At 34.4% G+C, this 16,506-nt stretch overlaps 1 protein-coding gene across 9 annotated transcripts in view; it reads left to right on the top strand.

Annotated features, from left to right (window-relative positions):
• Positions 1-16,506, top strand: part of LOC134268414 (solute carrier organic anion transporter family member 4A1-like) — a 44,853-nt gene that overhangs the window by 19,710 nt on the left and 8,637 nt on the right. For 8 of the 9 annotated variants that reach the window (XM_062750667.1, XM_062750668.1, XM_062750666.1 and 5 more), the window contains 3 exons: positions 12,020-12,191; positions 15,855-16,127; positions 16,374-16,476. In XM_062750667.1, the coding sequence (XP_062606651.1) occupies positions 12,020-12,191; positions 15,855-16,127; positions 16,374-16,476 (548 nt within the window). Of the gene's footprint in view, positions 1-4,160; positions 4,884-12,019; positions 12,192-15,854; positions 16,128-16,373; positions 16,477-16,506 lie in introns of those variants that run through there. The other variant, XM_062750663.1, reaches the window with a different exon arrangement.

Here is a 16,506-nt window from a genome sequence, read left to right on the forward strand (position 1 = left end):
AGTATAAATTGCCCATAAATCATCCACCCCAAAATAACCTGAGTTGAATTGAAGTCCAAATGGTTCCCAATGTTTGCACATTTCTAGTGTGCATTCATAGATTCATTTTATTAGCATATTTTTCTCAGTTTAGAATTTATTTTTCCATTGACTGATAGAAGGTATTAGGGTAATGATCCGCACTGATTGGTCAGTTATCGGTGTACCATACATCATAAGGGGGTGTATTAAATTTACCGTGAAAGATGGCTCTGTATTGATGTTTTCTCAGCCTTTAACCCTGTTCACTGATGCTTTCTGCATTTAATTTTTGTGCTGTTTGCTGAGCAAACATAGTTTCCTTTAAGATAATCTGATCATCCCTTCTTTCACAGCTGAGTTTTTACTTGTCATCATTGTGAAAGTTGTTGTTTTTTTTGTTTTGTTGGGAGTTATTTGCCTGTATGGTTTTCTGACAGGTACTTGTGTATTTTAACGCTGTATTAAACACTTACTACAAAAACACAAAAATAAACTCCTCCAAAGAAGATCACATATGTACGAGTATAGCATGCATGTCTCCTATAGGGGGATCCGTATATACTTAAATGAATTTATTCAGATTTTTAAAAAATTGAAATGATACACATAAAAAAAAGAAACTCAAAAGTTTATTAAAACCCAGAAAGACCGTCAACATTATAAATAAATAAACAGAGAAGTAATTTTCATTTCCTTTAGGTTTCAGACAAATTATTTACATAACTGAGTATAAAGATGTTGCATAAAAATGTTCCTAGCACTTCAGTAAAAACATGTTTTACTGCAGTGATATGCAGCTTAATTTATATCTGTATGGAAATCATGCTTCACATTCAGTTAAGAAAGGAAACTGTCAGGTATAATCAAAAGAAATGCTCTGTCAACCCAAAAATTGTCATTTTTAGCTCTACTGGTCAGAGACCAGAAGAGCTTATGCGATAGTAATGCGTCCGGCGTCCGTCCGTCTGTCCGTCTGTCTGTCTGTCTGTCTGTCTGTAAACAATTTTTCAAAATGCTACTCCTCCTACAATCTGATTTCAATATAACTTGGCATATAAGTAGACTACACTAAGATACATAATTCTGTGTACGATGAACGGTGTTGGCATTGTTACTAAAAATAGAAATTTCTGTGAAATTCTTTCAAAATGCTACTCCTCCTACAGTTTTGGTCTGATTTCAATATAACTTGGCACACAAGTAGACTACACTAAGATACATAATTCTGTCTATCGGTTTTTGATTTCAACGAACGGTGTTGACGTTGTTACTAAAAATAGAAATTTCTGTGAAATTCTTTCAAAATGCTACTCCTCCTACAGTTTTGGTCTGATTTCAGTATAACCTGGCACACAAGTAGACTACACTAAGATACATAATTCTGTGTATCGGTTTTTGATTTCAACGAACGGTGTTGACGTTGTTACTAGAAATAGAAATTTCTATGAAATTCTTTCAAAATGCTACTCCTCCTACAGTTTTGGTCTGATTTCAGTATAACCTGGCACACAAGTAGACTACACTAAGATACATAATTCTGTGTATCGGTTTTTGATTTCGACGAACGGTGTTGGCGTTGTTACTAGAAATAGAAATTTCTTTGAAATTCTTTCAAAATGCTACTCCTCCTACAGTTTTGGTCTGATTTCAATATAACCTTGGCACACAAGTAGACTACACTAAGATACATAATTCTGTGTATCGGTTTTTGATTTCGACGAACGGTGTAGGCGTTGTTACTAAAAATAGAAATTTCTATGAAATTCTCTCAAAATGCTACTCCTCCTACAGTTTTGGTCTGATTTCAATATAACTTGGCACACAAGTAGACTACACTAAGATACATAATTCTGTATATCGGTTTTTGATTTCAACGAACGGTGTTGGCGTTGTTACTAAAGATAGAAATTTCTGTGAAATTCTTTCAAAATGCTACTCCTCCTACAGTTTTGGTCTGATTTCAATATAACTTGGCACACAAGTAGACTACACTAAGATACATAATTCTGTGTATCGGTTTTTGATTTCGACGAATGGTGTAGGCGTTGTTACTAAAAATAGAAATTTCTTTGAAATTCTTTCAAAATGCTACTCCTCCTACAGTTTTGGTCTGATTTCAATATAACTTGGCACACAAGTAGACTACACTAAGGTACATAATTCTTTATATCCGTTTTTGACTTCAATGAACATTATTACCTTGGTTAATAAAGATAGCAATTTCTGTTACTCTCAAAATGCTACTTCAAATACAGTTTTAGTCTGATTATAATATACTGTATACAGGGAAATTTTCGCTCCCGTTTTATTTTCGCCCCTTTCGCCCTCTCCTTGATTGGACGAATTTAAAACGGGGCGAATTCAAATTAAACCTCATAATTTCTTGAGCAGAACTGTGACTGGACAAATTTAAAAGGGGGGAAAACTGTGCATAAGTTCAAAAGGGCGAAAATAACACGGGGCGAAAATAACCCTGTATACAGTAATGTGGCATGCAAGTAGACTATACTAAGAACATAAAGAAACTTATTCAAGGATCATTATTCTCTTTTTTGCTAGTGTAAAGTTTCAATTCCCAACTGCTTAAGTACTTTCCTCTTCCTTTGCTATAAGAACAAACCAGTAGAGCTTCAGTCTCGACAGAGACTTCTGGTTCACAAAGTATTCAACAATAGTCAAGACAATGGAAAAGTTGGCACTGTATTTAAAGAGTGCAGTTTGGCTGTTCTCTAAGTATGGTCTTTATTTTGCTCTGTGCAACTGTTCATACGGTAATTACTCTTCAAACCTTGTTCTATGTACCCTAAATTCTTTAAAATAATTTGATGGAAACGTGGTGCATACATAAATACATTTCATCTTGTTCCAATGCTGTGAAATCACTAATTTTCGTGGGGATTTAATTTTCGTGGTTTTTGAGGTATGAAGAGATCCACGAATTTATGTCCACAACAAAATGCAATTTTATACATATATTTATACTACTGAACAATTCATCAACCACGAAATCAAATCCTCATGAACCAATATATTTTCCTCAAACCAAGAAAATTTTACCCCCTCGAAAATATGTGAATTTTACTGTATTTAGAGTCACCGAGAATTATAAAAAACAGAAAAGTAGGAAATTCTATACAAATGAATTAAGCCATTTGTTAATGAAGATTAATAATGAAATGATGCACTTTAAAGGGCAGTCATTTTACATCCTGCTTTTCAACAGAAGAAAGTTGTAATGAAATTAGTATCCTAATTGTATAGAGTGTAGTAAATAACTTAATGGGAATAAGATTACACAAATAGTAAGGATTTTAAATAAGTAAAATATGTATCTTTTAAGCCACTGAATAAATAGAAATTCACTTAATAAGGGTGTTGCATATATCTTTATTGAATCTTAACAAAAGACCTATTTGAGGAGAGAGTATGTGAAAGGAAACATTAAGAGAGCAGTGACATTGTAGGGATCTGTAAATATCTAAGGGATTTAGTTTTTGTGTGCTATACCAGAGGACTCCAAATATTCCGCTGATTTATTGAAGCTTGATGTAGATCCATCACCATACTTCTTTCGGAGGTTTGGCCATCTTGGACTGAAGGCAATTTATTGTAGACTTCATAGTTATGTCTTTTGGGATTCTGAGCATTTTTGTCATATTACTGGTGCAAAATTGCTAATTTCACGGATAGTGGTCCACTTTTTGCGGACACAATTGGAAAAGGAAGAAATTCAATACTATAAAGGAAGTGTGTTGTGTGAAGTCGCATTTTACGTCATATGCTATATAACTGCTCTTTTGACAAACAATATTGTGCTGATTTGAACAAATAATATTGGCTGTTTTATAAGTCATCCTTTGGTAAATGGAGTGGATGAAAATATATAACTGTTATGTGCCTGCATATTGTATTACTGACTCTGATGACTGACGAGGGAATTGGTTTTGTGCATTATTTGTAATTTACTGAATGAGTTTGACGAGTTGGGAAGATTTGTACAGATTATATTGCCATATTGACGAGTTTATTTCATTACATCGAGAGATTCATTTCCATATGAGATCAGAATAAAAAAAAGTGACCGTTGGTGCCAGGACACAGGCATGGTCAGACGATATAATATATGCTCAGTGGCCAGCGAACATGATAAGCGTATCATTTAGTAGTCACTATTAATGATGACACCCTGGATCAGGATATAGGTACTTTGCACTGCATTCACCGACACGTTATTTTCACCGTTACATGAAAATTTTCCTGGTTACACTCGGCTGAGTCCTACGGAGGATCACCCAACTTCCTTTATATTTAGGACGTTGCAAAAACCACTTGCGCATCACCATGTGAAGAAAAAAAAATATATAGCAAGGAAAAGAGTGAGGTTCATGGAAAGGTTGCACTGTATTAGTGCACAGTATCAATAATTTATATTTTTATGAGTGGTGTTAAATTGCTGGGAGAAGATGAGTAAGAATTTAAAACGGTGCCTTTCTGGAGATGTGGACAGCATAGAGATGTACATACTGCCAGAGTCAGGCCCCGGGGAGGGGCTGAAGGGGTCATACCAAGGAGAATCTTACAGCTCTACATTAGACTCGACGACAGGTGGCAATACCTCAGGTGTGTTTGGTAATACAGAAGATTACAATAAAACTAAAGTGTCTGATATGTACACAGAGGTATCTGACGACATGGAGGGTGGATTTGACTTCTCGAGGAAAAAGTCTTCGCAGGGAAAGGATTACGATCTCGAAGAAGAGCCTGCCTATTGCTCGTACTGTGGCTTTCGTTTTCTGAGATTTACCCCCACCAGTTTCCGAGTCCTCATACTGCTAGCTCTTTCTGCGGCGGCCTTTGTACAGGTAATGTGTTCTAACAAGCATTTCAAACTTCTGGGTTTTTTTTTTTACTTTCATTCTTTTTGATAAAAATGTGTGATATTTTTTGTCCAGATTTAAGATATACCTGAAGTCATTGACTTTTTAGGTCACCTGAGTAAACTCAGGTGACCTATTGCTATCCGTTTTCGTCCGTCGTCGTGCGTTGTGCGTCGTGCGTTAACATTTGAACATTTTCAGCTTCTTCTCTGCAACCACTGAACCAATTTCAACCAAATTTGGCACAAAGCATCTATGGGTGAAGGGGAACAAAAATTGTGAATTTCATGATCCCTGCCCCCCTGGGGCCTGAGGGGTGGGGCCAAAACCACTAAAATTAATGCAATCTTAAAAAATCTTCTTCTTTACTCCTGGAAATCAAGCAGTCAAACTGTTTGCATGATTGTAATTTCCTCTACCAAAATTGTGATATATTCATGGCCCTGGGGTCAGGGGTTCTAGTGCTAGGGTGGGGCTAAATAATTAGGTAGTGAAAATGCATTATTTCTTTGAAATTCTTCTTTTCTGCTCCTGGGTATTAAATAAACCAACTAAATACATAGTTATGATGAGCAAGAGTGCCTCTACCAAAATTGTGAATTTTATGGCCCCAGGGAGGGGTTCTGGTGTTAGGGCGGGGCTCTATTGATTATATAGTAAAAAAACATGAATGAAAATCTTCTTCTCTGCTCCTTATTTACTAAGTGCATAGTTATGTTGAGCTAGAGTGCCTCTACCTGAATTTTAAGGCCCCAGGGTCAGGGGTTCTGATGTTAGGGCGTCGCTCTATTAATTATGTAGTAAAAATACATTAATTTTTCGAAAATTTTCTTCTCTGCTCCTGGGTATTAAATAAACTAACTAAGTGCATAGTTATGATGAGCAAGAGTGCCTCTACCAAAATTGTGAATTTTATGGCCCCAGGGTCAGGGGTTCTGGTGTTAGGGCGGGGCTATATAGATTATATAGTGAAAATGCATTATTTCTTTGAAAATATTTTTCTCTGCTCCTGGGTATTAAATAAACCAACTAAGTGCATAGTTATGATGAGCAAGAGTGCCTCTACCAAAATTGTTAATTTAATGGCCCCAGGGTCAGGGGTTCTGGTGTTAGGGCGGGCCTATATAGATTATAGAGTGAAAATGCATTATTTCTTTGAAAATCTTCTTCTCTGCTCCTGGGTATTAAATAAACAAACTAAGTACATAGTTATGATGATCAAGAGTGCCTCTACCAAAATTGTGAATTTTATGGCCCCAGGGTCAGGGGAAATGATTATATAGTGAAAATACATGAATTCTTTGAAAATCTTCTTCTCTGCTCCTAGGATTTAAATAAACTAAGTACATAGTTATGATGAGCAGGAATGCCTCTTCAGAAATTGTATATTTTATAGCCCCAGGGTCAGGGGTTTGGTGTCAGGGCGGGGCTCTATTGATTATAAAGTGAAAATACATTAAGTCTTTGAAAATCTTCTTCTCTGCTCTAGGGTATTAAGCAGATGAACTACCTATGTAGTTATGATGGACAAGGGCCCTAATCTTCAAGAATTGTGAATTTCAAGGCCCCAGGGTCAGGGGTACCATAGAAGAGGGGGGTGGGGGCTCTACTAATATACTGAAAATGAATGAATGGTTTGAAATTTGCTCCTTGATATTAATCAAATATCAAGGCCTAAGGGTCGGGGGTTCATGTGTGGTAGGGGCACTACTGATTATTGCTGAATATTACTGATTAGTTGAAATGCATTTTTTGCTCCCCTACCCTGGGTATTGGCATTAAGTTAACAAACTAAGCAACTGTTAAGTGTATTGTTATGATGATCAATGGTGCCTCTTTCAAAATTGTGAATGCCATAGCATCTGGCTTAAAACATGAATCAAATTCAATCACTGGAAAGTTTGTTGCATAATGCTCAGGTGACCTATAAGGCCCATGGGCCTCTTGTTATCAAGTAAGGTCATTACTTTCTTGGAATACGCCCATTCATTGCAGTGTTAGTTTTTACCTCGGACAAATATGATTAAATTTGTTGCTTAATGATTTTTCACTAATTTGATATATTTATTTACTCAATGCACTGTAAACTGTATAAACTATGTCAATACTCTTGACAGAATGGGATCAGATTGAAGTTAACTAGCTATTTTTCCTCAGATTTTTATTGGAGTCAAATCTCTTTCTGGGGGTGTTGGATGATATTTCCCATTTACAGCTTGTAGACATTCAGACTGCATATTGATCACTTCTGGGAAGAATTCCCAATACCCCCAAAACTTATTAACCCAAATGTGGTGGTCTTTTATTTGACATTAACGTGGATAACTTAGGCATAGACCTTGAAAGAAATATAATGTAGTAAAAGGAATTTTGAAACCTCAAAGTTTTCATTTAGAAAGCATATTGTATTGGACAGGTGTGGTAAAGTATTTTGTGGTAATATCATTGAAGCCTTTGGGGTCCTTATATTCTGAGTTCTGGAGAATTATAGCTTGTTTTATTGCATATACAGAATAAGATCTAAATGTCATTAGGGTGAGGCCAGTGCAGGGTTAAGAGAGAGCTATAGATTGTGCTGATTAAATGCACCGTGTATCTCAGAACCACAAAAATTGAAAAACAGTTATACATAACATTGTAAAACTTTTTATCTCAAGTAACTCTGTTTCCGTGTACCCGAGGCTTGCTTTTACCCCTTCAAAGAAAGTTCTTTATTGCATCCCCTTTTTTAGAGGTTTAGATTTACGGTCCCAAAAAAAAAAAGAAAAGAAAAAAGAGGAATATGGGGAAATAATATATCTGTATGTCTGACCCAGTTTAACCTTGTATTTTTTAACTGTCTGTCTATATAAGCACTGTTTGTTTAACTCAGTGAAGATGTTCAGTTGATTACTTTGGATGCATTCTTAAAATTCATCATAACTATAAGAATTTAAAGATCATTACACTTACAGAATATATAGGTATTTAAATATTTAGCTTGCATATATTCTATTGTAGAGTATGTATTTTTGTGTTACAGACAGGAGTAAAATGCTTTCAATGTTCCCAGCACGTTAAACGCGTTAAGCTTTAAAATCCTTCCAGGTGGTATAAATATTCCCCTAAAGCAATTTCACTGTCTGTTTGTAAGTACTTGAGGGATTTTTAATAGCGGCACATAAAATGGCTCTTATAATTACTGCTCCAAAGCTTGGAAGAACTAATGCATTAAAAAAAAAAATGTGCTTTGTAATGAAAAAGTAAATAAATGGTACTAATATTATTATACTAAAAAATCTGCTATAAAATCATCTAAATGAATTATTGGAGCTGAATTAAGAGGACAAAAATTATATCCATTATAGAAATATTACATGTTCTGCAAATAATAAAAATATGTATATAAAGATTTTTATAAGTGTGCTTTGTAGAATAAAAAGTCTTTTAAAAATTCATCTACACAGTAAAATCTATTTTTCCTCCAATCTGTATCATTGTAAGGTATCTAGAGAGAACAAAAATATCCTAAATCTGTCATAGTTTCGATGCTATCTAGCAAAAGATGAGAGACATAATGAACATTATTTCTGTGAAGGCATATATTCTCTGATCTATCTGGGAGATCTAGGGGATTTGAACACTGATGGGGATATATATTTCAAAGATGTTTTGTCTGATGGTTTGCAGTGATGACATTCAATCTTTTTTTTTTTTTTTTGGTGTGATAGCAGATAAGTTTTTTTTAGTGGTATGAAGTGTTTAGTTTTTCAGAGAAAATGGAATAGGTTATTTAGCAAAAGAAAAATTTTAAATAATCAAATATCATCTTAATTATCAAGAAATTTACATCCCTGAGCATTGAATACTCCTGTTTGTTATAAAGGGCAATAACTCTCTATAATGCATAGTTTTTTTTTTGTAATTTCAAGAAGCACATTCTTCAAATTTAAATTTTAACACAGGTCACCATAGGAATGTATTTTTTTTCAAAGTCTTTGTCTGAATCTCGGTTTGATCTCAATCCTTGAACAGAAATTAGTCCCTTTTTGTATTTTGCAATATCCTTACAAGAATATTCCAACTGAACCAGGTAATAATTGTTGAATAAAGCCATTAGCAACCCTTTTTTTTTTTTTTTTAATAAAAGGCAATATTTATTGCTAAATCAAGTACTGAGAAAATTTTAAATACCACACAAGTTTTTTAAAAAAAAATTGAAAGAAATGTACAGTAAGAACAGTAAGAAGAAAATGGTGTTAACACATTAATGATGCAAGCATACTATATAATTCAGTTTCAGTCAATTTACTGAATTTTAAGAAGCCGAGCAATTTAAGGACATTTTGACATTGGCTGAGAGTCTCTTAGGTATCTCAAGTGTTCAAATGATTGTGAACTTAAATGGTACATTGAGATTATATATGCAGCTTAAGTGAAATGGTTTTTAGAAAAAATCTAATTTCTCTAAGTGCTGATTTAAAATTATACTAAAAACTTACCATTTAAATGTTGTTTTTTTTTAAAGCATTTAAATAGGAGTTGTGATGAAGCATCAATTTGAATTTTCTCTAATCAAGATTTATATGCTGTAAAATGTCTTTATCACTACAAAATTTCTAAAACAGAATCATTGAATTAGTATTTGCACATTACCAATGCACTAAAATGTTTCTGCAATTCAGAAAATTTTAATGCACTCAAAATTGTGAAAAGTATCAGATTTTAAATTCCCGAATCATTTTAACTTGAGCATTATAGCAAGTGTTAAATTACCAGGCGATTTCCTCTTGATTTGTAATATCCTGCATGATCAAGCATTAAATTTCCAGCTGCTCTGGAAAAGATGAAGTCAACAAAAAATACCAGTATAAACAGGCCACTCAAAGACATTATTATAAAATTTTGGGGGCATTTATCTAAATTTGCAAGTTCTGTGAAGTTTTGTTTAATTGATTTCTTGTAGTCCTGTTCAAGGTCCTGAAGATTACAAGTTTTATAATTAGCCATTAAAGTTAACGATCAGATATACAACAGCAGAGAACATGAAAACTTCACTTAAATGAAATTAGCATGCAGTTGTGTTTAAAAGACGTACATTATCTGATGGGCTTTTTTAGATTCTAATGTGTATTTTCTTTTCATACTTTTCAAGAAATAGTTGAACTGGAATTAGATTCTGAAATCCTTTTAACCTAATTGCACTTCATTAATGGCATTAAGAAAAAAAACTATCTTTGTAGTGTACGTGTTTGTACTTCATTTAATAGTAAAGTGGAAATGTTGTGCAGGGTTAATGAAGATGTGTCCTGATTCACGTTAATCGGAGGCAGCATGTGCCGGGACATGAGAGAGATGTTATCACAAAGTGACGACCCCTGTAGTAAACACCGTAGTATTTTATCAAATGTCAAATTTCATGCTTCGCGGTAGGAAGCTTTAAGGTTAAGGGGCTAGCAAGCTAGTCAGAAGTGTGCAGCATAGGGCAGTATATAAAACATGGCGGGACGTACGGGTCCTTTTTGTCATTTTGCTGAGATTTGAAAATGTTGGCTGCACTGCATTCATGTACACAATTGAAATTCTCCAGAAGTGTGTAATCTTTTGACTCCTACAGATTTACACTTGATTTATCAGCCATGTGCACTATATGCTTTATATGCTTTTTTGATACATTGCATTTATCTTGATGTCATTCGGGTCAGACAAATCTATAAATAAATGTTTTACATATAAAAAATGAAAAGCAAACAGTCTGTGTAAGTTCTTATTTTCAATTAACCTGTATATGTTTGCTTTATCAGTGTTTTAGATAAGAAGGTATCACATTAGAAACTTTGTAATTTCACATCTGTAATTTTTACTGAGGCATCTTCATTATCTCATAGTTTTATCCTCTTGTTTTTTAATGGCCCAATTCAGCAGAATCAGATTGTTAATGTTTTCATTTAGATTTCTAGACAAAGATTACAAATATCTTCTAAGGGCAGTTAAGTCATTTCTGCTATTCAAACAATCTCTTAAAATTATTATTGGATGTACTATGTGGCAAATAAGTTTTTCATACATTTAAGCTTCTCCTGAAATTATGTTTCATACACAAATCTTTTTTGTAATGACTCAAATTATTAGACTAAGTTTCATTTTCACAAAAGACTTAGATAATTACAGCTCTTGACAGCTAACTAAGTGTAAATTCTCTGGATTCAGCAGGAAGCAGATCATTTTACAACTGTCTTGTTTCGCCTATTAGGGATTTCTGATGTAACTTGGTATTAAATCAATATTTCATTTTCTGCATGTTGCATTCTGCTTATGGTGTTCTGTTCTACTGATGAAATTAACTATCCATTTTACCAAATATCAATGATTTTATTTTAGGTCAGATTGCAAAGCAATTTTTCCATCTTTACAACTATTTACACCAAGAATTGTATTTGGTTTTTCTGTTTTTGTCGAAATATACTTTAAAAATTACATATCGGATGAAATGTTTATTATATATCATCATTAATCTTTTGTTAGTTGCTACTATCAGTTTTGAATTTCTTCTTGTATGTTTTTCTCTTTACTTGTAAGCCCTGATGGGCCCCAAATTGGTATTAATAAATCTTATCTTATCTTATAACTGTAAATTGTGGTCTTATCTATGGTATTGATGAATTCAATAGTTTTAAATCTGATGAAAGTGAAGTCTTCCTTATTGAGTGCATGCAGACTCAATTTGTTCAAATCATGAAACCCCCTGAGCTAGGGTGTTACTACAAAAGTTTAAAAAGGGATGTGAATAGGATTTCATTTGAAATTTTAAATTCTTCCTTTCATGAGCAGACTGTTGAATCATAATTTTTGAAGTCAAATCAATAAGAGAATTTAGCATCCCTATATAGAGAAGATACGGGTTTCTTCACTTCATATTTTTTTAAATTATCAAATCTTTGAATTTCAAGAACAACAAGGCAACTAGTGCATTTTTAGGTACTCATATTATAAAATCAGATTTGCTTGTCTTGACACCTGTGATGTAGATTTCATGTGATTTATAAAGAAAGGTATATGGGGTATGTATATTTAAGTTATCTAATTTTAGACATATATACTTGCAATGTATAGATGTTAATGATTGAATTTTTTCTCTCCAGGGAATGGTGGTGAATGGTTTTGTGAATGTGGTGATTTCTAACATTGAGCGGCGGTACGACCTGACCAGTACGGAGACGGGAACCATCGCCAGCTGCTACGACATCGCCTCAGTCCTGTGTCTCATCCCCGTCAGCTACTTTGGAGGCCTGGGATGTAAACCTCGATATCTAGGTAGTCTATTACAAATGAATGTTCTCACTTCTATTTGAAGCAAATCGCAAGGATTCACACCTTATTGAAATCACTTTGTCTATCTGTCTGTCTCTCTTTGGACTCTATTGAACCCTTAGCTCAGGTGAGCTAAAACAAATTAAATTATTGTATATATTGCAGTATGAAATTTACACTGGAAATACGCATACATATCCCACAATGCATCTCTTGAAAAAATGACCAGGGTTTGACACTTAAGTCCATCCAACTGACCCAGTCTGAGTGAATAATCATGTACATGTTAAATGTATGCTAATTAACAAGATTGATCCTGATAAAATGAGCAGCAAAATGAACCTTATATATTCTTGACTGAACTATTCCAAACTACTTTATGTACATTTTTAATTACACAAAGAAAATAATACTGCAAAAATTATCCTTTTCAGGACATATAAGATAAGAGGTATAGATTGTATATGATATATGTGCTAAAAAAAATTTAAGAACAACCAGACAATAAACACAAATCTGATGTTGTTATATCTATAATACAGGACAATACATGTAATACAAACACAACAGTATTAAGTACACATTCAAGTTAGAAAACATGTCATCAAATAAAGCATTAACTTTTAAATCACAATTGTGCATGTACATTACATTGAAGTAACAGTCATAAGTATTTGATGACCATGATGACATTGATAACTGTATTTAACAACTTATGAATTGTAAAATGATAAACTATTTATTCACATAGCTATATCCTTTATACGATTAATTGTAGATGCCTAATATATGATATTTGTCATAAAACCAAAAACAAGCCAGAAAATTTCAGATGTAATTTGGTAGCTTAGATAAAAATGAAAAATGAATATAAAACTTCTTCAGAATCACCATCCCTCACTGCCTGTTCATAGGTATCATACAAGTTCATGTAGATAAGTAATAAAGTGACACCATTTGTTTGCATGGCAATAAAATACAGTGTATAGTGCATCAATAATATAAGTAAACAAGAAATACTGAATGATTATATATAACAAAGTTACAACTAGAAGCTCCTTTAAATACCCTTAACATCAATGTAATAAAATCCACAAGTCTCTGGATGATAGGTATTATTCTGAAGTCTATCCCCCATCTATAATGCCTAATATTTACATTTGCAAATATCTTTCTTAGATAAACCTATTGAAGAGAAAATATGTTCAGTTCTGTGTGAATGTTATTTGGGGGTCAGAGGTCATAGCGCGACCGAATCACAGAGCGAGGTGATATTTTGTTCGTGTAATAAATGCAATTTAACTCGAAATGCATGTATTCGTCTCAAATGTAAATATAAGTAATAAACAACAATGTTAAAAAGTTCACTGGGAAATGAACTTTTAGTTGGTACGTGATCAAATCTACTGAGAAGCCCTTCGGGCTTCACAGGATTTGATCACGTGACCAACTAAAAGTTCATTTCCCAGAGAACTTTTTAACATTGTTGTTTATTTCTTAATTAAACCACTATGATATAATAAGTGGTCGAAGTACACCCCAAACACTTCTGATCTGGATAAGCAGGAACACTAGTTTGTACTTACAGTTCAGTTTGATTCCAAAGGAATGATTCAGTTGAGCAACATGATATTAAGCTTACAAAATCACAATACTCCCATTGCACTGATCAGTACCTAATTTTTTCAGATCTCTCTGAAACTGACTGTCAATTGACAATTGTACTTCAGCATCAAGTAATGTTAACATATTGAGTACTTCAGTGTCACTTATAACTTTCTCCACCTGTGGTCCATTGAATTCCTCGATTAGTTTGACACAATCTTTGCGATTAATCATTCCCAAGATTTCTGATAGGTAATGAAGGTGCCTCTTCTGAATTATTTTTCTTGAGTGCAGCAACCTAAGAATGTCTGCTGAGGTTTGACATCTGGCTGTTTCTCTTCGAGTTAAGATTTTGTCCACCTCCAACAGAAGTTTGATGTTGGACAAGTCTTCCTGTGTCAGCTTCAGTGAAATATTTAGCAGGAGTTGAGCAAACTTTGATATTTTACGTTCATCTTCCATGATGTCTGTCTCTGAGGGAATTTTGGAAATGAATTTCCCTATGGTCTATATTTAAATCACGCAATCAATAGAAACACCTCAGTTAGGTACTTTAAATACCTGTTATTATGTCCAATGATAATGATAGAGTCATGGTGCATGATTCACATGTTCTTGTATAAAACATTATTTAATGCATGAACAATTCTGGAATACACTCAAATGAAGGAGGATTTTCTCCTTATTTTGTCCTCATCACTATGGTTACTTTGGGTGTCCATCTCATCAAAATCTCCAGTTAAAGTAATACAATTGCTCGAGGGCCTCCAAGATACTTCTGTGCTTATATCCCTCCTCAGAACCACCATATCTGAAGATCTCCTCAATCTAACTTCAGAATCATCATTGAAATGCTCTGTTTTGTCGAGGTCCTGTATTTCCAATTTCATCTTGAGGTTTTCTTGCTCCTCTTGGTATTTCTGAATTCTTTTGACACAGTCCTGGCGATGAATGCGCCCCAGTATTTCTATCAACAGGGTTAGGTCGTCTTCACGTATCAACTCCTTGTGAAACATAAACCTCAGCAGGTCGGCCATATTCTGTAGAGCTTGTCCCTCCCTTTGCCTTATGTGGCCACTGACTTCTAGCAGTAACTTGACTTTGGACAGTTCAGACTCGGTAAGATGATCATCTATGTCCAGAAGGAGCTGGGCCAGAGGTGTGATAGTTAGGGTCCTCCCAGATTGAGCAGCCATCCTTGTCATGTAGAATCGCACGGAATGAAGGTGCAGAAAGTAGGGTACCTAATTCAGATTAGGCATAAACCTCAGGTGTATTGAATTGCATTTCGGTTACACAAGTCACTTTTCTGCTCCACTCATGTGTTTTATGAAGATAAACTTAAAGTTGGATTTTATAAGGATCCTCTCGGAATGAGCAGCCTACCTTATCACATAGAGACACATTAAATGAAAGCAAAGATTGCAGGGTAGTCCTGATTTTGATTACTCACAAACCTAAGGTGTATTGAATTGTCTTTCAATTGCACAAGTCACATTTTTCATCTTCTCCTGTGTAATACATGTATGAAAATAAACTTAAGGTTGACTCTCATAAGGTGCATTCCAATGTCCATAAGTTTTCACCTGTGTATAATTAGATTACAAAGAATTGTAGTTATCTTTAGGAATGTGAATCAGATGTGCATGCTCTTCTTTTATCTTGATATATTGTAATTCATGTGTGAGAGAATGTTGAAATGCTGTAGCCTTCCATTTAATAAGGAGGTGGGCTAGATGAGTGTTCAGTTTCCTTGATTGATTTATCTGATGACCAACATTTTAGGGGTGTAGGGGAGGGGGGTTATAGAGGAATCAACATGCATAGGCTACCCTATTCCTTACCATTATAAAATTAACTCTGGCATCATCACTGGTGTGTGCAGCATGCATGCATGTTTAAGAATTTTATGCACCATCAGTTAGCCACAAATATACATTCCAATGAATGAAAATTTAGTCAACCTTTAGGTTATTGAACCTTCTACAGTAAAACTTAGTTATAACAAAGTTCTGGGTACCTAAGAATAACCTTATTAATGTTATATCTATCATTTTGTAGGTATAGGTATCCTGGTTATGGGCCTAGGATCTATCGTCTTTGCACTACCTCAGTTTACTACAGGGCTGTACTCGTTTACGGGAGATGACGTGACGTACTGTGATATCGGGGCCAATGTCACGGCATGTACCAGCAAGGACAGCCTCTCTAACTACAAATATGTCTTCTTCCTCGGGCAGCTACTACATGGTGCAGGGGCATCGCCCCTCTACACACTGGGAGTCACATATCTGGATGAGAATCTGCCTGTCAGATCATCCTCCATGTATATAGGTAATTGTCTGTGAAAATAAAAGTGTGAAATCAGGTATCAAGAGTTCAAATACTGAATATGTCTTAAATATGAACTTTGCTAACTAAAATCTGCTAAAATTTATTATTTGTGTTCAGGAACTTCATGACTGTCCAATTCCTTGTCCATTTATTTGATAGAGGGTCAAGTGATGTAAAGTTAAATGTAATTTACATGTTAGTATTCTATACGTTCCTTATGACTCTTCATTTGAATACATTTTCCAGGTATTTATTATGCATTTGCTATCGTGGGACCAGCTATTGGATACCTCGCAGGGGGAGCATTCCTTAACATCTATGTAGATGTTGACACTGTGGACCAAGGCAGGTAAGGCTGTTTTAAAACAAACTTTGTACT

The sequence above is a fragment of the Saccostrea cucullata genome, unplaced genomic scaffold (genome assembly GCF_032062105.1).
Source record: "Saccostrea cucullata isolate Sc308-1 unplaced genomic scaffold, CSIRO_AGI_Scuc_v1 ctg481, whole genome shotgun sequence".
NCBI classification, from domain to species: Eukaryota; Metazoa; Mollusca; class Bivalvia; order Ostreida; family Ostreidae; genus Saccostrea; species Saccostrea cuccullata.